The sequence below is a fragment of the Stegodyphus dumicola genome, chromosome 11 (assembly GCF_044657685.1).
Source record: "Stegodyphus dumicola isolate Sdum_Otavi_A_Nest chromosome 11, ASM4465768v1".
In the NCBI taxonomy this organism is placed as follows: domain Eukaryota; kingdom Metazoa; phylum Arthropoda; class Arachnida; order Araneae; family Eresidae; genus Stegodyphus; species Stegodyphus dumicola.
In genome coordinates, this window is record NC_140778.1 from 143,038,206 (window position 1) to 143,060,400 (window position 22,195).

Genomic DNA, 22,195 nt, shown 5'->3' on the forward strand with positions numbered 1-22,195 from the left:
GCAAATATATATATATATATATATAAAGGTATGTCAACATAAATAAAAGGATGTTTTTAACAAATGTCATTACCCTGCATTACTTTTAAAGAAATCACATAGCAAGCATAACAAAAATGCACTGCGATACTTAACACTCTATCAGGAATTTTAAAAGATTTGCTATTTTTAAATATTTGTGATTTTGCTGTTGACTTTTATGTGGACTAAATCTGCAGAAAGTGATGTTTAATATTAAAGTTAAATAAAAAATTCTGTAGGTCATCTTGTTAAGAAAACTGAATATTGATATGAAGAACTAAGAAAAAACTAAAAAAACAGAAAAATATATGGCAACACTTAACATTCAAACAAAAATTCTAAAAATATGCTTTTTTTTTTTTTTTTTTTTTTTAAATTTTACTATTGAATTTTATGTGGTGTAAAGTGCAAAGAAAGCAATGCTTAATGTGGTCTAAGAGTACATTGGTAAACCATGGGCTCAGCAAAAGGATAAACAAACCCTCTGGTTCGATATTTTCCTTTCAACTTTTATGTTTAAATTTGCTTAATTATGCAGAATACTCATTCTATATTACCTTTTTCGTTTCTCTTTCTCTCTCCTGTTTTCTACCTTTAGCCTGTAACAAAAATTATAAGATTTGCTAAAAAATACAACTATAATAATGTTAAGCACATATAACAATCCTGTAATGACTGAAATCTGGTGAAAAAACACTAAACTTTCACTAAAAAGAAATACTCAAGAAAACTTCACACTCAAAGAAAAGAATTATATATCAATGTTAAATTATATATCCACAAAACTAACTTCTCTTGCATATGTTTTAAGTCCCCCAAAAGTTTGAAAATAAAATTGTTTATTACAAACAACATTCACCCCTGTGATGCCCTTTCCTTTTTTAATGTAATAAATTCTATTCTAAAGGATCAAATGAAAATTTTAGCATTGATTTAAAGCCAAAGAAAACTTATCGATTACACAGTAAAAATGATAATCCTTCCACTGAAGGAATTGGATTGGATTATTCAAATATGGCAAAGCATACGAGGGCTATCTGCCTAAAGGAAGGGATGCCTTCGTGGAGGACTTTCCTTAGAAGTTAGTTTCTTCCTTAGAAAGTCTTCAAGCTAGCTCATATACACATTACACATAGGGAAAAACCACGAAAACGCCCATACAGGCAGTCCGTTCGCGGGATTCAAACCTCGGACTGAACTACCAGCGTTCAGTGTCTTTACTGCTCGGCCGCTGGTGGGCCCTTCCACTGAAGGGATAAAAGCAATTCGCCTTGTTACAATCTCTTTTGATATTCAAAGCAAACTTTCAGCAAATTTTGGCCTAATACATTTGTCCAAGATTAATGCTTAAAATTACATTCTCAATTTCCCATATAGTTCCTTATAATTCAATGCCCACCCAATTCAAGAGTGATTCAATGAGCATCAGATTTCAGCTTGAAAAAAAGTTTTGTCACACCCATCAAACCATTCTGGAAGAGTATTATCATTGTTGCTGCAACCTGAAATACACAAATGTGGCTTCAGTTTTTGAAAGAAAAGAAATCACTATGAACCTATGTCTGGTAATTAAGATGGATGGGAGAGAAGCTGACATATGGAATATCGAATAGCAGTCTAGGAAATCTGAGCCTTGAGTGCTGGAGACATGTCAGACAAAAGTAACTCTCCAGTTTGAAGGAAGTTACCTGTTATCATATTATATGCCATAAAATCAATAAACAGCAATACCTCTCAGTTTCAGAAAGTGGTGCCAAATTAGCTTCTTCACAGATTTGCACTGTGTTTTTATATCAGGCTGCCTTGCTTTGTTTCTCAGTTGCAGTGGTGAAGCCATGCCTTTTTGCCTAACTAACAGTAAATAAAAAAAAATATTAGCACTTATCATGGGGAGCAGTTCTTGTTTTCTCATTCCTAGTGCCACCGTATTAGGTATCCCATTTGGCACTGATTTTCATCTCTCCAACTTTTCACACCAAATTTCTATCCATTAATCTAACAAAGAAACCTAGTCCCATAGCAATATCATATAATCATATAGTATATATGTTTATCTTCCAACACATATTTCTTGACTTTCCAATATATTTCTTAATGGTCGCATCCTGAACACATTTATTAGAAATATGCCTTTTTAATTAACAATTCAATCACCAAAAGAATGTTTGATATTTTTAATACAAAAGGATATCGCAGAATAATATTAATAGCCTCTAAAAAATCAATAAAAATCTGCTGTACATGATTCATTTTTATACTTCTAATAAATGATGTAATAATTTCACAACCATGTTTCGTCATTCCACAATTATTACATAAAACATAGGCTTAAAACTTATAAAGTGTCCTTGTAGGAATACCACAAAATATGCTAATATCATCATAGAAATTAGTACTTATTCCACATGATTTCAGGATTTGACCACTGGTGTCTTTATGCTTTATCTGACCACTGGTGTGTTAAGTGTTTATAATAAAAACACTTAAAAACACACTGTATAAAATGCTTTTGAAAAGCCCCTAAGCTTATTAACTGGTATGACAACACCTTTAAAGAGCCAATGTTAACAAATTCCATTTAATTCAAGATCTTTTTACAGCCAAAGCTCTATTTGTATTTTTTTCTGTGGAAGAATATCTTATTGAGCTGCCATGCAACAATACACTAAAGGCACAGTCTGACAGCATGAAACTACTTGACTTTTTAAATATTACAAAAATTATGCGTGAATGCACATTTTTTTTTCAAATGTGTATCTTTTGGTGAAATAAAATATACTAACAGTAAAAATAATTGCCACACTTGCATTATAAAGATGCCCAACAAAAAAAGTAGCCCACCTTCAATACTAGTGCCATAGTCTTTGGGGAGGTCGTAACCCCTTGTTCTCTATCTGTCCAGTAACTTGGTGTTGCTAAATAGAGCAGTGCTCCACCTTTACTTTGCCTTTTCATTTTATTCATATGTGCACAAAACACCAGAAAGACAGTGTATATCTTATCATACTATCACCAGAACTAGGCTACTTATCCTTAGCCCACCTTTGTATAACTATAAATACTCTACAAATACAGAAAAGAAAACCATCATCTGGGCTTCAACTTTCTGAATCGAAAATTTCACCTCAAAACTGGTTATGGCTTTGCAAAAACAACTCCATCTGGGTTTTGAAAACTAACAAATGAGCCCATTATAGGACTTGGCTGGCATGACTGGATACTATTTCAGCTAACTACAGTCATTCAGATGGAAAGTGGGGCAGGAAACCAGAATTTTCCACCAACTGTACAGATGCAGTCCACCCACATCAGCTGTTTTACCTCCATCTCAGTTTTGATGGAGAACATCTCAAGGCACTGTTTGAGGAATTCCCACCCTTTTTCCCTACCACCAAATCACTCAAGAAGTCTTATCGATTGCTGTACATTGAGTGTGTCTATGCTGCACAGGCACTATATACTTAACAGAATTTGTGATTTCTCTGGGATTCGATACTGCAACTAGAAAAACTAACCACTATAGTGTTTAGGGCAGCTGATATTACAGAAAACAATTCTGTAGATATTTTAACTTTGTTTGTTTCAAGATTTTATTAGGCTGTCTGAGAGAGAAGCTGAAAAACTAAGGGATGGCAAATACCTGAATAGGTTTAACCCTTTAACATATTTCCCCATGTCTCGCACAGGCAATATTGTATCTCGCATTATTTTATTTCTAATGCCTGAGATCCGTTTTAGTAAAAATAGATAGGTTAGATTATAATTAAGCTTATTTGCCATAGGTGACACCACGATGCAGCATTTTTCTTGTGTAAACCACATGGTGCAACTTCATGATTAGCTATAAGTTTGTTAGGAATTCTTGCTGGTTAGGAACACTTGCTGGGTATGGAAAAGGTAATATAATCATTTTTATTGTGTTGTCATAAATTACTTTTTACTAAGTGTTTTTGTAACTTTTAAGTTAGTTTTTAGTTAGGGTTCGGTAAAACCATCGAAACTAGTCCTGTGAAAATTTTGTAGGTATAACGCTGATTTTTGTTGTTTGACTTTTGTTTTAGTAAGTGTTTAGTAATTTTTTTGGAAAAGTTATCTGATAATGAGCGACCTCAACGACTTTGACGATTTTGAATATGCCAATTTACCAGAGTTTCAGCAATTAAGCGATGATCTATTTATTGAGTAATGGAAGTGAATTTGAAGATAATGATGATGAGATTTTGGCTGTAGCAAGAAATTAGTATCAAATTAGTAATATATAAAATATGTTGCGGCAAAGCCAGCGAACTATTAAAAATAACATTACCCTTTTTGTGAATGGCATCACAAGCAAGACAAGCCATTAAAAAAGTCATAAAGACTTGCCTTCCATGTAAAGTACTGAAACAAAAGAGAAGTGAACAGATAGAAGCTCCACTACCAGCTGAGCGAATTCAAAAGTCATCTCCTTTCAAAACTACCGGAATTGATTTTGCTGGACCACTCTACGTTAAAAATAATAACTCCGTTACAAAAGCCTACATTGTCATCTTCACATGTGCTACAACTCGAGCTATCCACTTAGAATTAGTTTCCGATCTGCGTACTGACGTCTTCCTACTTGCATTACAATGTTTTGTCTCTAGACGTTCACTTCCTCATACAGTGTACACTGATAATGCCACAACTTTCTGCGCTGCGGACAAAGAGCTGAAGTTATTGTGGGATACTATATCCTCTGCCAAGGCACAACAGTTTTATGCCCACCACAACATCAAATGGAAATTCATCGCCCCCCCCCGAGCGGCTTGGTGGGGAGGATGGTGGGAAAGAATGATTGGCTCAATTAAGCGATGCCTTCGGAAAACATTAGGTAAGGCTCTTTTGGATGACACTGGTTTGATCACTGTATTATGTGATATTGAAGCCGCTCTTAACAGTAGACCGATTGTCCATGAATATAGAATAAAAGATGACTCTGAGGAAGCTTTAACACCCTCGCACTTCCTCATAGGGAAGAAATTAACCACTATTCCTTCCAGCCCCACAAATCCTGAAACAAATTTAAATCATATGTGGAAAAATCGTCAACATTTGATGGACTCCTTTTGGAAAAGATGGCAAAGGAATATTTGATGGACTTGCGTACATTTCATCAAGTGCGGAATCCATCTGAAACAAATAAAATACGGAAAGGGACATTGTCCTACTACAAGAAGATGTTAGACCTCGCCACACCTGGAAGGAGGCCCGCGTTGAGGAGCTAATCCTTGGCCGCGACAAAAGAGTCCATACTTGTGTTCTGCGCACCAATGGACATACCATTACCCGACCTGTGCAGCTGGTCATCCCCCTGGAGGTTGACCAGGGTGGGGAGGATGTTGCAGCAAAGCCAGCGAACTATTAAAAATAACATTACCCTTTTTGTGAATGGCATCACTTATGTTTTTTGTATTTATAAATGTCTTTTGCTTGTTCTATACTTCATGTTTATGTTAGGAAATAAATAAGTATAAAATACTATCTCCTAATATCTGGTGCCGAAAAAACCATTTATGAAACAGGACCTTGAACTTATACTTCCTACTGTTGGATTATTCTTGCTGAATTATTTTACTTCCGACATTAAAACTTAGTTTTGATTTTGTTCTTTTCTACTACTCGGGCAATGGCGCCGACCGGTGAAGCTGTAGACAAAATGACGCAACTGAAACGAAAGCGGAAAGCCGTGCGAAGTAATGTTTCTCACTTTTCTACTGAAATTGATACTTTGAACGATGATTTCTCAATTGAGAAAGTTGAATATATTTGTAATCGCTTAACAACTGCTTTAAATGATATGAAACTAATAGATAATGAAATTCACAACTTCCTTTCTGACGATGAATATGAAAGTGATAATTTGCAGTGTGAAAACTACATAGATACTGGTGAATCCGCAATTTTCAAAGCACGAAAAATTATTCAAAATAAATTATCGCCAACTGCAAATAATGATACTGCTTCGAATATGGATACCAATGATTTGGCGATGACATTTGGCGACCATTTTACTACAGTGCCTGTGACTCAACCATATACAGTTAAATTGCCAACAATTAAACTACAGTCATTTACAGGAGAAATTGAACAGTGGCAATGTTTTTGGGAACAGTTTAAATCTTCTATAGATGCCAATCCACATCTTTCTGTTATTGATAAACATGTTTTCCTCAGAGGTTATTTAGATGGTGAAGCTAAACGCCTTGTTGATGGAATTAGTGTAATAGGAGACACCTATGAAACAACAAAAAAATTGTTGGAGGAAAGATATGGAAATAAAGATTGAATTATCCAATCACACTTAGATTATTTAGAACATTTAAATGTTATTCAAGACCCATCTCCTACACATCTAAATGATCTTTACATAGAATGTAACAGAAGAATTCAAGCTTTAGCTGCTCTGGGTGAAAATATTGAAGCATACGGTAGAATCCTAGTGCCAAAAATTATTCGTGCATTCCCCAATGATATTTGTTGCCGCTGGATTATCTATGCCAAACGTGAAAAACTAAACGAAGGTAATATTACTAGATTGACGCAGTTCTTGGCAGAAGAAGAAGTGGAAGGTGTAGTTGCAGCACAAAGAGTTAAAGGTACGTCTTTTTCTGATCACACCGGAAAGTGCACTGTAGAAAATTTTAATATCAATTCCAAAACAGTAAACAAACGTAAGAAAATTTCACCATTTTGTTCATTTTGTGATACTACAGGACATTGGCCTCAATATTGTGAAACTGTTACAGACTATGATACTCGTGTTCAGAAACTTAAAACTTCAAATCGCTGCTTTCTGTGTACTAACCGTGGTCATAGTTTCAAACTGGCCAAGAAAAAATACTGCACGGTGCACTAAATGCAAGAAAAGGCATCATGTTTTTATTTGTCCTCCTGTTGAAAACAATCAACTGCGGATAACTAACAGTGCTGTAAATCACATAACCTTTCCTAAAACAATTTTCACACATTTGTAAACTGCTCATGTGTATGTTACTGGCCCCACAGGCATTACTAAATTAACACGTTGCATTTTAGATGGTGGTACCCAAGCAAGTTTCGTTCACACAAACCTCATTGAAAAACTGAAGCTTAAAGTTGTCAGTTCTGCCTCACTTTCAGTTCAAGCATTTGAATCTTTTACTTCACAAGAACAACGTAGATGTGTTCAACTGTCACTTTAAAGTTTGTGGAGCAACCAAGCATTTTTGATCTCCGCATTTGAAAGCTCCAATTCCTATACTACACATCCTACTGCTCCACCAGAAATAGTTCACTTTGCTCAGAAGAAAAGATTGAGAATTGCTGATTCTCCGGATGACTCTTCACTGCCTATAGAAATACTTATTGGTGGTGATCATTATTGGCAAATTGTTCCCACAGAAGCTCCAATCAAGCTTTCAGAATCATTTGTTATGGTACCGTCAGTGTTTGGATGGGTTTTTAGTGGAACAAGAACACATACTACAATCGCTGAGAAGACTTCTGTCCATCAAGTTTGTGTGCAAGTTAAAACTGATTGTTTAAATGATCAGCTACATCGCTTCTGGGAATTAAGACTCCATAGGGATACAAGATGCGCAGAAACGAAAAATGACTACTCGAGATGAAGAAATTTTATCAGAATTTCACAAAACTTACAACACTGAAGACAATCGAAGAATTGTGTCTCTGCCTAGAAAACCATTGGTCACACCTTTGCCTACAAACAAAATTATAGCGAAAAACAGATTTCATTCTCTTAAAAAAAGACTTGCATCTAGTGATGTGTTAAAGACACAATATGACAAATGCATGCTGAATTACATTGAACAAAAGCATGTTGAAGTTTGTTCCATAGATGAATCCAATGAGAAGCCAGTATATTACCTTCCTCATCATGCTGTAAGAAAGAAAACACAATCTGAAACCAAGTGGAGAATTGTGTTTGATGCTTCTGCGCATGCTCCAGGAATGATTTCACTGAACGATACCCTGGAAGCTGGCCCGAATCTTCTTCCTGAATCTATTGGTTGTCTACTAAGATTTCAATTGCATGAATTCGTTGTTACATGTGATGGTAAGCAAGCTTTTTTACAGTTGTCACTACATAAAGAAGATAGGGACGTCACAAAATTTTTCTGGTACAAATTAAAATCTGATTCATCTCAACCTACTACTTTTACAGATGAAATAACTGTTTACAGATTTACTCGTTTACCATTTGGCCTTACTTGCAGTTCGTTTTTACTCTGTGCTGCGACACGAGAATTGGCTGCAAATCATATTGTAGAATTTCCAATTGCTGCACCAATGATAGATAAACATCTCTATATGGATGACTTTCTTGCTAGTATGGAAACTGAATCACACATTATAATGCTATATCACGAGATCAAGAATTTAATGTCTCTAATAAAATTGCCTATGGAAAAATGGGCTACAAACTCTTTGAAACTCAAAGATGTACTACAAACACATGAAGAATCTCACAAAACGGAAACAACTGTCTTAGGTATTGGCTGGAATACAACTTCTGATACTTTGAAGCATGCATTCAAGACTTCCCTCTGTGTTTTTACAGACAAACCACTTACAAAGAGATGGTTACTCCGCTGCATTGCTAGTTTTTATGATCACTTAGGCCTTTTTTCACCGTTTACTATTCTTGGGAAAATCTTATTCCAAGATACATGGATTCTTGGAATCAAGTGGGATGAATTACTACCTGCTAATTTATCAACTTTATGGTATGCAGCTGTGAAAGAACTTGATGACATTTGCTCCCTTCAAACTCTTCGATGCATAGGGATTTCATCACATGTTCCTTTTGCTATTCATGTGTTTTGTGACGCATCTGAACGTGCCTATGGTTCACTTCTGTACATTGTTACATTTAAAGGTGACCAATCGAATGTGAATTTAGTGTGTAGTCGCAACAAACTAGATCCTATAAAGAAAGTTACCTTACCTCGTTTGGAGCTCTTGGCCGCCCTGATGGGAGCACGATTGTTGCAATATTTCTGTGCTGAAACAAACATCTGTTCGTCAAATGCAACATTGTGGAGTGATTCTCAAGTTGTCTTAGGGTGGATACGCAGTGACCCCAACAAATGGAAAACTTTTGTTAGCAACAGAGTAACAGAAATTATTTCCTATACCAATCCTTCACAATGGAGACACTGCCCTGGCAAAGACAATCCAGCTGACAAACTTTCTCGAGGTGTTTCACCATCAACACTAAAAAACCTGGAAATTCGGTGGAACGGCCCTTCATGGTTAGTCAAATCTCTAGAATATTGGCCTCATTCTGATACTATTTCTCAAGATTACAGTCATAACTTCAAGGCAAAGAAAGAAAAAGTTCAGACCCTTCACATCGTATCTACTCAACCAATCATAAAGGCTGGAAACTACAGTTCTTACGTTCGATTGTTACGTGTAACATCTTGGATTCTTCGCTTTATTCACAACTGTAGGAAACAAAAAAAGTTAGTGGGTGAGTTACATGCCACAGAACTGAATCAAGCTCGTATTTATTGGATACAGACCGTTCAGAAAGAATCCTTTCCTTCAGAATATGAAGCTCTGTTGACAGGAAAATCACTCCCTAAGAAATCAAGGATAAAACAATTTAACCCTTTCTTCAAGAAGAATATTATACTTCTTGGTGGTCGACTACAATTTTCTGATTTATCTCATGCTGAAAAACATCCCATATTATTGGAAGGTTCTCATCCTTTTACAAGCCTACTGATACGCCAAACACATTTACACATGCATCATCTCGGTGTTCGGATTGTACTTTCTCAGCTTCGTTCAGAATATTGGATATTAAGAGCAAGACAAGCCATTAAAAAAGTCATAAAGACTTGCCTTCCATGTAAAGTACTGAAACAAAAGAGAAGTGAACAGATAGAAGCTCCACTACCAGCTGAGCGAATTCAAAAGTCATCTCCTTTCAAAACTACCGGAATTGATTTTGCTGGACCACTCTACGTTAAAAATAATAACTCCGTTACAAAAGCCTACATTGTCATCTTCACATGTGCTACAACTCGAGCTATCCACTTAGAATTAGTTTCCGATCTGCGTACTGACGTCTTCCTACTTGCATTACAATGTTTTGTCTCTAGACGTTCACTTCCTCATACAGTGTACACTGATAATGCCACAACTTTCTGCGCTGCGGACAAAGAGCTGAAGTTATTGTGGGATACTATATCCTCTGCCAAGGCACAACAGTTTTATGCCCACCACAACATCAAATGGAAATTCATCGCCCCCCCCCCGAGCGGCTTGGTGGGGAGGATGGTGGGAAAGAATGATTGGCTCAATTAAGCGATGCCTTCGGAAAACATTAGGTAAGGCTCTTTTGGATGACACTGGTTTGATCACTGTATTATGTGATATTGAAGCCGCTCTTAACAGTAGACCGATTGTCCATGAATATAGAATAAAAGATGACTCTGAGGAAGCTTTAACACCCTCGCACTTCCTCATAGGGAAGAAATTAACCACTATTCCTTCCAGCCCCACAAATCCTGAAACAAATTTAAATCATATGTGGAAAAATCGTCAACATTTGATGGACTCCTTTTGGAAAAGATGGCAAAGGAATATTTGATGGACTTGCGTACATTTCATCAAGTGCGGAATCCATCTGAAACAAATAAAATACGGAAAGGGACATTGTCCTACTACAAGAAGATGTTAGACCTCGCCACACCTGGAAGGAGGCCCGCGTTGAGGAGCTAATCCTTGGCCGCGACAAAAGAGTCCATACTTGTGTTCTGCGCACCAATGGACATACCATTACCCGACCTGTGCAGCTGGTCATCCCCCTGGAGGTTGACCAGGGTGGGGAGGATGTTGCAGCAAAGCCAGCGAACTATTAAAAATAACATTACCCTTTTTGTGAATGGCATCACTTATGTTTTTTGTATTTATAAATGTCTTTTGCTTGTTCTATACTTCATGTTTATGTTAGGAAATAAATAAGTATAAAATACTATCTCCTAATAAAATATAAAAAAATATAATTCAATTATATTTTTTAATGATTGTTTATATAATAATTTTATAACTTTTACTCCCTCCACTCTGCTCCCTAGTCATCCCCCCAACTGAAATTGCAAAAAATAACTTATAATATACCTATATATTGATTTTCTGTTAAAAAAAGACTATCATTTTTTGCCAGTTTTTCCGAAAAAAACTCATGCTTTAAGGAGTTAATTCCAAGTTATGACATTGCGAGTCTAACACATTGTTCTGCTTAATGAAATAAATTTCCATCATAATGTGATAAGAGACAACTAATTCTCCATTCATGAGGGTAAGCAGGCAAGTGGAAATGACGTGTACAAATGTATGAGCTGCCCTGATGAATATGGTATTTAGCAATGCCAGCATCCTTTGAATCTATGAAAGACATGACATGTTTACTTGGAAAGCTGAATGTCCATATCAGTAAGATAGGGTTTCATGTTAATGGGAGGATTTTTCGCAGGTTGAGGATCACTAACATGTTACTATGATTTAAAAATACTGTCGATTTTCTCTTGCATATTCCCCTCCAGGATACTCCATATTATATAAACATATCCTTTTATCTCATATTCTTTTTATTTCCAAAATTGGATTTGTTGTGCATGTGATATAAAGACAATCATCCAAATTGTCCCAAACTATAAGTTTTCTTTTTTCCAAAAGAAAAGAATTATAGTAAATTTCTACTTACACAAAGCTAGAAAAACCTGGCACTATCTAAAAAATTTACTATGAAATGATAGAAGAATAACTATGACAAATTAGTGTCAAATTATATTGCCTCCATGCAAAACCAGTAACGAAAGTGAGGATGTTTAAGATAACAAGAATAACAGCATATGATGAGAAATTGCAAGTTTTTTTTATCCACAACAGTTCAATCCAGCTAAATCAACAGTGACCTTTTTTACAACTAAAAAACACCTGTATAACTACAAACCAAAGTTGTATTTCGAAGCTCAGTCCCTCATATACGAAAAACATCCCAAATACCTAGAATTAATCATTGATCCCAAATTCAATAGCAACAGACATATAGATTATTTGGTTTTGAAGGCATGTAAGTGCCTAAACATTCTTAACTCTTTCAGAATGGGCGTCCCATATATACATTCCCTAAGAACGTCTGTTACAACTAGGCGTCCCATCCATGCATCACTAGAGATTGAATTCAGAGGACGGGGGATGGGTATATGCATTTTAAGCTGGAATGTTTTTCTGAAGGCCACTAGATGGCATCCTGGACATAGGAATTTTGGACATTCTGGACATTTTGAAATGAACACAGTTTTAGGTTCCTGACCTTGAGTTCCACTGACTTGAGTATTCTGTCTGACTTTGGTATTTTACCCATCAACTGTTGCGAGGGAGGGAGGGAAAGCGTAAAGAGAGGCGGGCTCTTTAAATTGCCGTGTGCTAATATTCGCACGTCTGATTTATATCCAATTCCTTTTTTTTAATTCTATTTTCTTCCTCTACTATATACGGTTTTTTAGGGTTACTTATGTGGAATTCTGTTACGTTTTGCATTGCCTTCAGATATATTTCCATTTTTTCTTTTTTTGTTTCGGAAAGACTCACCTCCACTCTATTATGGCGGGAAGGCGTTACTTATCAGAGGAAGAATACCCTCATATGGTTAATGAACCATTTATTAACACAGATGAGATAATGTAATGATTCTTTTTCTAAAGAGTTAGAAAGTGATACTTTTTCTAAGAGTTAGAAAGTGATACTTCTCCGTGCTTAGATTTACCACAGTCTTCATTTAAAATTTTGTTAACTCTACTGTAAATAGTCTTAATTGTGTTGTTTTATTAATTTTAAACTTTATTGATGGATTTTATCAATTAAAACTTTGGAATAATATGAATAGCGCTTCCGAAAATTATTTCACAAGATAAGAAAATTTTTAAGTATATTTTCATGTAAAATAAAGAAAAAAATGCTATTAAGTGCTAATTTTAACATATTTAAGAGCTCAAGTAATAATCTAAAATGATACCAAAAATTACGATGCTAGAAGAGAAACTTTTTTTCTGATTTTTTTTTTTATATATATATATAAAATTAGGCTTAGCGATGCAAAACATCCGTCCTGTACGGTGACTGCCTTCGATTCCCTTCCGCCCTGCACGAGTGTCTTAAACAAAGATGCGCCGTTGCGAAAAGGTTAAATATCTAGTTGGCAGAGATTGGGAAGCTAATGCAAACACTCTTAGAACCACATATATTGCACTCATAAGACCTATTCTAGAATATGGCTACTTAATTTATTCCTGAATGTCTGAAACCAATCTTCAGAAATTAGAACGTGTACAAATGATTGCTGCTCAAATTATTCTTGGACTCAGAAATAGCTGCCCTTCTGGTATAGCCTTGTTCAAGACCAACTTACAGCCACTGCATATAAGAAGAAGAGCCAATTTAGTTAAGTATTTTAATAAAATTTACAGCTACGACCACCAACATAGTACTTCGCTGTATCTCCATACTTAGCACAACAATCAAAGACTCAAGAAATACAGCCCTTTTAGCTTAGCAGAAACTCAGAACCTGATCTCTCGGGAGGTTGTACCTCTGTGTCTAAGATCCTTTATTGATACCTCAGTGGGACTACCAAGAGTTTTCTTCCATTTTAATCGCCTTGCCTTGGCCCTTTCAGTATTATTCAAATACTTGTCAAAATCTAATTCATGAATGGAAGAGGATGACAGACTCAGTTGCAATGTCTGCAGTTTAACTGTCTTGATTTGAATACTCCAGTTGTTCTGAGAATAACTTCATTATTAGTGAAAGTTCCTAGATGTCTTTCTTTGCCTTTTTAATTTGTTCATCATCTAACAAAATTCGGTGTTTTGAATCTACATATATTGAAACTAGCAAGATCTTTGTCTAGCAAACTAGTTTCTCTTTTCTTCATTGAGGAATCACATCCATCCTCCTCCCTTATATTTATTTATTAATATGTTAATCATATGAAAAATAACTAAATATTATTATCCATAAACAAAAATACCTTTTTTTTTTTTCAATTCACTTTAATTTCATTTCAAATTGAAACTACCCAACATAAACTGAAGTAGGAGTTGGCGCATTTTTAGCGACTCCAGCTCTTACTCCTTTTTACCCAGAAATCTGCCTAACTCCGATTACGACTCCATGACTCTGGAGTCGGAGCCCTGCCAGTCTCACATACAAAATTTTAGCATTCTGTCTATGAGTTACACAAGATACGTACATACAGATGTCGCAAATTAAGACAATAAATTTAAGTTACTATGATTTGATCATTAAAAACTAGATGGACAATTAAGTTTACCAGTTTTAGTAACTAAGCATGATAGCTATTTTAACAAGTATGCACTTTTGTCGATTTAGTGTTCATCATAAATATTACCTTTGAATAACTGCCATCCACAGACGAGTTATCGCCTCCTGCTTTTTTACGTGCATCTGCTTTAGCCTGAAACAAAAATCCAAGACTTATTACAGAAATACAGTAAAATATCCCTGAAAAGACCAGAGTTCAAAACAATTTTGGTCTTCTATACAGAAGGCCACCTAAGGGAACATAACTATTTTTAATTTTATCCTAAGAGATGCTGTTAACTTCAAAGATGATCATTATAGGAAAATTGCTGCCGAGAAGTTTCACTACGCAATGCAGCCAAATAAATAAATATATGCATAAATATTATAAATCTGAGATAAATAGAATTGATTTCAAATTTATTACAGCACTTACGTATTAGCACAATCTCCTTATTACAGACTGACAAATTTTAAGGAGGCATCAAACTCTGACAACTATGCAAATAACGATTAATATGATTTAATGTTCTAATAAGTTATAGAAACAAATCATGATATTTTTGGTCCTAAACTCAATTTTAAAATATGTGCTTCGCGAATCTACCTTGGAATGGAAGAAATTACAGTAAAATCTAGGCAGTAATGACGTGTTTTGCCCCAAAACTGCCACAAAGAACAAATGCTTTCTATGTACAGGGTTGCCACTCAATACAGGAGAATGACATTCCCTGACTTTTCCAGGTGTATTTTAAGAAAATTCAGTTTATCTGCATAAACATTTTTCATTTTGTCACATATTTATGAAATCTTCTAGAATCATGGGTCTATAAATCTTGCCTTCAAATCCTTCTAAACTTTCTAAGCTGCAGTGTCTAAAATTCTAAAGAAAAATTACCCTACCAATTCTGTAATAGCAAAAAGTCAGAATTATTTTGTAAAAGAAAAAAGGGGGAAGTGTAAAATTGATTTTATAGAGAAAACTGATGCATATTCTGAGAATGCTGAGACAATTACATGGAAAAAACTCTTACTATGAAAAAATTAAAAAGAAGACATATTTATTGCATAGCTAATTTTGCTTTTGCTGAGAACTTTCATAAATTGTGCTTTATAGCATTATACGTTTATTTCTCAGATTCAAAATAATGTATAATATGTTGCCGAAATGGAACTTTATAATACGAGAGCGAAAAACAAAAATGTTTTATTTTAATGCTATTTTTTTTTAAATATAATTTCAATATATTACCATTATTTTAATGAAATCTATCAATGTTACAATGTTTTAAAAATATCATCCAAAAATTCCCAGATCTCGGAATTAAAACTTTTTTATACAAACTGATCTTACAGGGTTCGTACACATTTCTGTACATGGAAATTGTACTTTTAAGGGCCATTAATGAAAAAAATTAAGGACTTATCAGCAAATGGGAGCTGAATAAATTCAATTAAAATTCAATTAATTTTTGTCTGAACTCCATTTTTGTAATAACACTCTAAGAATAAAATAGATCCGTAAGTAGGATACGTTTTACTAACAGTTAGCTTTTTATTGGTTTTTTTTTTTTTTTTCTTTTATGTCTCATTTTGCCACATACTTAGTCTAAAAGTTAAGTAAATAGAAGGTAAATTTTATGTCAAGCATCATAGGTCAAAATGAGATGTAATATCACATTCAGCATGATTCAAAACAAAAGACTGGCTGTTGTCACCGCTACTGCTTGCCTACAGAGAGATCTGCCGATCAGAACAAACCTGAAAGGCCTGATATAAGCACGGTTGGCAAGTTTTGAAAGTTAGCTGGGCTCTGTCTGACGAGCTAGTGTTGTAGTTTCATGTAGAGTTCCAGGGCTTGTAACTCAGTTAATATATATTAAGGTTCTAACAATCCACTAAAGTACCAGAGGTGGTAAGTTGTTTTGCATTATTTTAAGTCTCACTAAATGCGAAGAATAAGTTTTACATGAATTTTTACATTTTTGTGTTTTATCTTGTGACCACAGAAAGGGTTAAATGAAAGTCAATAACTCACTTTAGTATGCAGAGATAATTTTTAAGAATAAGCAGTTAGTTACAAGCAATTAAATTAGGTATTAGATAACCTTAGTCATTATGGATTTACATGGTCGCTATTAAATCTTATTTCTTTTGCCCTATTAAAATCACAATCTAATAAAATTTCACAGGTTAAATTAAAATGCATGTAATTTATGACATTGATTCTTAAATGATATTAGATAATTACACATTAAAAGATACAAACCATTTACATTTCGTAACAACAACACTCAACAAAATATTTATGCATCTTTTTAATTTGAGGTCTTCCCAGACATTTTGGCTAATTTATATAGACTTTCTTCTTTTTAAGCATTTTTTCTAACAATTAAAAACTTGTCTCAGTATGCAAAACAATGTTTTCACTAGTTTTTACATGTTTTATCTCCTAATCTGTCAACCTCTCCACAATCCACCTATTAGGGTTTCACTTGAGCTAGTAAAAGTTAAATAGTCCAACCTCCTCCCCCCAACTGAGGCAAAGCAAATTATCGCTGTGCCTGAAAGTAACTACAAAGTCAGAGAGGTTTAAATAAGCTTCTTATTTAAAAAGAAGTTAAAATATAAAAGCATGTTCTTATGCTAACAAAGTCAACTACAGCTCATAATGATATAAATAAAGAAGAGGAGTCAGATTCAAGCTAAAAATATGGACTAGTGCTCAAAGACTATACAATTTAATTTCATCTTAAGCTGGCTCAGTAACTCTATCATCATAACAAATTCAAATGTCGGCAGCGATTATGCAAAGACAAATAATTACAAACCATAAAAGCTGGCAGGAACTATTAAGGAACAAGTGGAGGTCAGAAACACGCTCTTGTCTTACATTTAAAAAAACTGTCTAAGTGATTTGTATTCTGGTGAGAAAATATAAATGGGAAATTACAGTAAAGGCTGAAAACGACTGAGTAATTTACATAATAATAACTGTACACATCTTTGAAGAATAATCTTCTTTCTCTTCATGTATTCGGTTTCTTTCTTCCACGTTTCCTTTTCATTTTAGAATTTTGGGATTTAATTAAAGATTTTTGTTATTCTAAAAAGACTAAATGCATTTAGAATGTAAAGAAAAAGCTGATAATTTTATTTCTCCAGTAATATGAAAATTCAGAAGAAATATGAAATGTATATGGTAAAGTCCAGTTACAGAGCTGGTGTGGCAAATCTTTAGAATTTAGTGATACACCGAGCAACAAAATCTAGAAATGGCAAAACTTTTAGAATTTAGAGCAGGCATTAGAGGCAGAATTTAGAAAGGCACCAAGCAGTAGAATTTAGGATCCACAGAGATTGCATCAGGTCGGGAAAATGCCTAGTGCCACCCCGTGCATGATACATTAAGACATATTAGATGAATCTTTTAAATTATCAGTTTTCAATTTCTATATTGATAAAAAAACTTCTTTTCTATAATGCCTGTTTCTATGATAAGATTAGAAGCATTTTTGATATTTTCCATGCATGTGTCTAGTGAAAAGTAGAGAAAATAAAGGGAAGATAAAAATGTTAAGAAAAAAATTCTAGTATCAGAAGTAAAACATTCAGCTATTATGGTTTCATTGTTCTTCCAGATGTTCTCCAAAAAGTAAGAAATTACGTGTTAATACCATGGAGACATTTTCCATTTTGTCACATTTTTCTAGAATCTTTTAGAATCGTGGGCTTATAAATCTTGTTTTCAAATCTTTCTAACCTTTCCAAGCTGCAATGTCTAAAATCCTAAAGAAAAATTACCCCTACCAATTCTATAACAGCAAAAAGCCAGAAATATTTTGAAAAAAGAATCGGAAGAAAAAAGTGTAAAATTTATTTTATAGAGAAAACTGATGCATATTCTGAGACAATTACATGGGAAAACTCTTACCATGAAAAAATTAAAAAGATGTTTTTTTATTAATTACATAGCTATTTTGCTATTGCTAAGAACTGTTTCGTAAATTGCGCTGCTATAGCATTATACCTTGCTTATTTTTCAGATTCAAAATAGTGTATAATAAGTAGCCAAAATGGAATTTATAATATGACAGAGAAAAATACATTACATTTACATTTACAATACATTACATTTACTTTTATGAAATTTATCAATATAACGTTCTAAAAAAGTCGTCAAAAAATTCCCAGATCTTGGAATTAAAATATTTCTATAGAAACTAATCTTAAAACCGTCACTACGTTGTTAAGTCATGAAATCTAGAACCGTTTAATAAAAGAAAATAAAAGAATGTACATCCCCAAAAGCGAAAAGTTGTTCAAGAGTTCTTCATTAGAAAAAATGAAATACTTTCGAAATTCTTATGTCTGACTTTATTTTTATTTTGCTCAGAAACTTTATTCCACATTTATATTAGAAACAGGAACAAATTATAACCCACTAATGCAATTACCCATTCAAAGATATTTTCAAAGATCATATTTGTCAGCGAATCACCAAAAATATTCCTCCAAAATGCTAATTCACACTCAAAATGACAGTCATTAAAACAAACAGAAATTTCAGATGATTAAAACTAAGGACCTTCTGCCTATTTGGCCGAAATTAAGGGCTTTTAAGGACCAAAAATCAATTAAAAAAAACTTAGGACTGTATAAACCCTGTTTTAAAATAGCCAAATTGTTGGTAAGTCACCAAATTTAGAACCGCTGAATAAAAGAATTCACACCTGCAAAAGCGAAAAGTTGTTTAAGAGCTCTTCATTAGAAAAAATGAATTTCAAAATGCTCATGTTACACTTCTTGCTTAGAAACTGAAACATCCCACCATTTACATTAGAAATAGGTACAAATTATAACCCATTCACATATTTAAAAGATAGCCATATATGTCAGTGAATCGCCCAAAATATCCCTCCAAAATCCTAATTTCCACTCAAAATGGCAAAAATAAGAACAGGCAGAAATTTCAGATGATTAAAATTAAGGACCTTCTGCCAAATTTGGCCGAAATTAAGGACTTTTAAGAACCGTACGAACCCTGCTTTACTTTTTTCCAAAAGGCAATCTAATTGGAGCTGGAAAATAATAGGTACAAATTATAATAGGTACAAAATAGGTACAAATTATAACCCATTCACATATTTAAAAGATAGCCATATATGTCAGTGAATCGCCCAAAATATCCCTCCAAAATCCTAATTTCCACTCAAAATGGCAAAAATAAGAACAGGCAGAAATTTCAGATGATTAAAATTAAGGACCTTCTGCCAAATTTGGCCGAAATTAAGGACTTTTAAGAACCGTACGAACCCTGCTTTACTTTTTTCCAAAAGGCAATCTAATTGGAGCTGGAAAAATTGGCTCTACGCCAGCTGCCCAAATGATGCTCACACGGTTCATAATTTGACAAGAAAATGATAGCTTCCAACATTGGCGTAAAAATCACTTTTTTGGGTGGGATCACCGTATAAAATTACTCGACTTTTTTGGTCAATTTTCGAATTCCCCGACTTTTCCCGGTAGCATGGCAACCCTGTTAAAATGACTGCCACAAAATTTTCAAGTAACAAAAGAAATAAAAAACACTTTTAAGTAGTTTTACCAATTGATTTTCATAGGCTGTCATTTGGCTATCTATGGCTTCAATCGCAGAAGTTTTCATCAAAGTTAAAATTTTTTATCATACTCTTGCGAATTATACTGAAGACTCAACATTTCGTTTGCAATTACTATTATGTTTGCATATATTAATTTATGAAGAACATGTCATAGATCAAAACATGATGGTTATGATTTTGCCGAGTGCTAGAAAACTTTTTCAGATGACAATACTGATCTCATTGAAGTCATGCCATTAGGAATACATTTTTCATAGCAATAATTACTAGATAAACATCTCCCCCTTTCCATGAATTAACTGATGCAGGTGTACCACAGAAGTTGAAAACAGCAATTCTTTTACTCGTACTGCAATGCAGTCGTCTACCAGCTTAGGAACTCCATACCACATTACTTACAGAATTTGTAGCATCCTCAGATAAGTAAATATTAAGAAAGCATTGAGTATATATCAATGTTTTTCTGTGCAATTAATAGATTATGATTCTTCATTAAAAACATTTTTTTTAGACTTTAAAAATTTACAATACGTGTGCAAAAATTCTTTCTAAATATAACAAAACTATACATTAAAGGCTCCAGTACATCACAAAATATCACTGAATGGCATTTAAAGAGAAAAAATCAACTATGAATTATTCTAATTTATTTTTTAACCGATGCTCAACACAAATTGAAGATATCGAAAACTACATTATTTTGAAATTAAATATCTTATTCAATTTTTGTCACACACGAGTCAAATTTTTTGCATTTTATTTTTAATATGCAGTACAAAATTTCCTGAATGTAAGCAAAGGAACATATTAAAAATTCAATTTCGTTACTTTTAAAAAGAGATTTCTTGAAATTTAAGAGTGTTAATTTTTGTAAGTACAGTCAAAAGTCGTTAATCCGGGCTCATCGGGACTTCGGCGATTCCGGATTATAGATCATCAGTTTAAATCTCGTAAGATGGCATGCAGAAATTCTAAAATTAAAAATATGAAACCGTAATTTATGAAATAAAGAACAATTATGATCTAAAGGGTATCAAAATTTACACAAAAAAAAGCTTAATATTTATTTGTTTACTTTATTAAACATTTCTTTCAATGTAAGTTGTTTAAGTTGCTTCATTTTATGTGATAATACTTTCTCTTTAATTCTATAAACAGACATAATTTCTTGTTCAGTTACAAAGTTCCGCTGTTCAAGTCCCGTTAATTGCTGTGACGAGAATACCGACTAACTTGTCAATCGAAATTTTTTCGTTTTCACTAACCTCTCTGTCACATTCTTCATGTCTTTATCCATTTTTTGCAGCAATTCCACTTTTTGTTTGTTGGACATCGAAACATACTTTCGTTTTGTAGATCCTTTGAAAGTTCCAGCATCGGAAATTCTATTTGACATAATCGAAAGTTCAAGTTTACTTTTATAAAATTGTTCTTACAGTCTGCAAAAAATAATAAGCGGGATCCAATTCGAAGATTAAGGAACAACGCAATCATTAACATTAAGTGAAATAGATAATTAGATAATTTTAGCTTACACCGTCCGTTATACATTAAACGCGCAGGCTAAAACGTATTCTGCACTTGCGCACACGCATATGCGCAGTAGTCAAGGCCTTATGCACACGCGTAAAACGCCTGTGCGCATATGCCAACGCGGCGCATGCGCAGAAAGTTTTTAGCTTTGAGGTCCGGATTATGGGTGTCCGAATTAACGACTTTTGACTGTATATGTCTAAAACCAACTGTTGTAAAAATAAAGGCTGAGTAAGGATTTTTAAGGACACTGTGCATATTATATAATACATACTATATTACAAGTTTGCCAAATCTGGCAACTAATTTGATTTGGGTGACTCAAAGAGGTGGCCACTTTTATGAGAAAGTACCGTACTTTCTTTTTACTTTATTACTCACTTTGGAAAATAATTTTCATAAAGATGTCAAACTAAACTGGAAACACCTGATGCCAAAACAAAAAAAAAAAAAAAAAACTTTCAGGAGGTACGATTTTAATACAAAAGAACCCAAAATTCAATGAACATTTGAAAACTATATTTCAATTTTGTGTATTCTCTCTTTAACACATACTTTTATCCTTTTTGGGAAAATTATTATTATATGTAGGCACAATCATTTAGTTCTTATTTATTTGCTTGTTTATCAAGGCTAAAGTTATTCTTTACATCTTT

At 33.9% G+C, this 22,195-nt stretch overlaps 1 protein-coding gene across 6 annotated transcripts in view; it reads right to left on the reverse strand.

Annotated features, from left to right (window-relative positions):
• Window positions 1–22,195, reverse strand: part of Smn (survival motor neuron) — a 129,008-nt gene that overhangs the window by 85,191 nt on the left and 21,622 nt on the right. For all 6 annotated transcript variants that reach the window (XM_085827272.1, XM_085827268.1, XM_085827269.1 and 3 more), the window contains exons 3-4: window positions 14,471–14,536; window positions 579–620 (exon numbers count right to left, since the gene is read on the reverse strand). In XM_085827272.1, coding sequence (XP_085683398.1) covers window positions 579–620; window positions 14,471–14,536 — 108 coding nt within the window. The remainder of the gene's footprint in view (window positions 1–578; window positions 621–14,470; window positions 14,537–22,195) is intronic.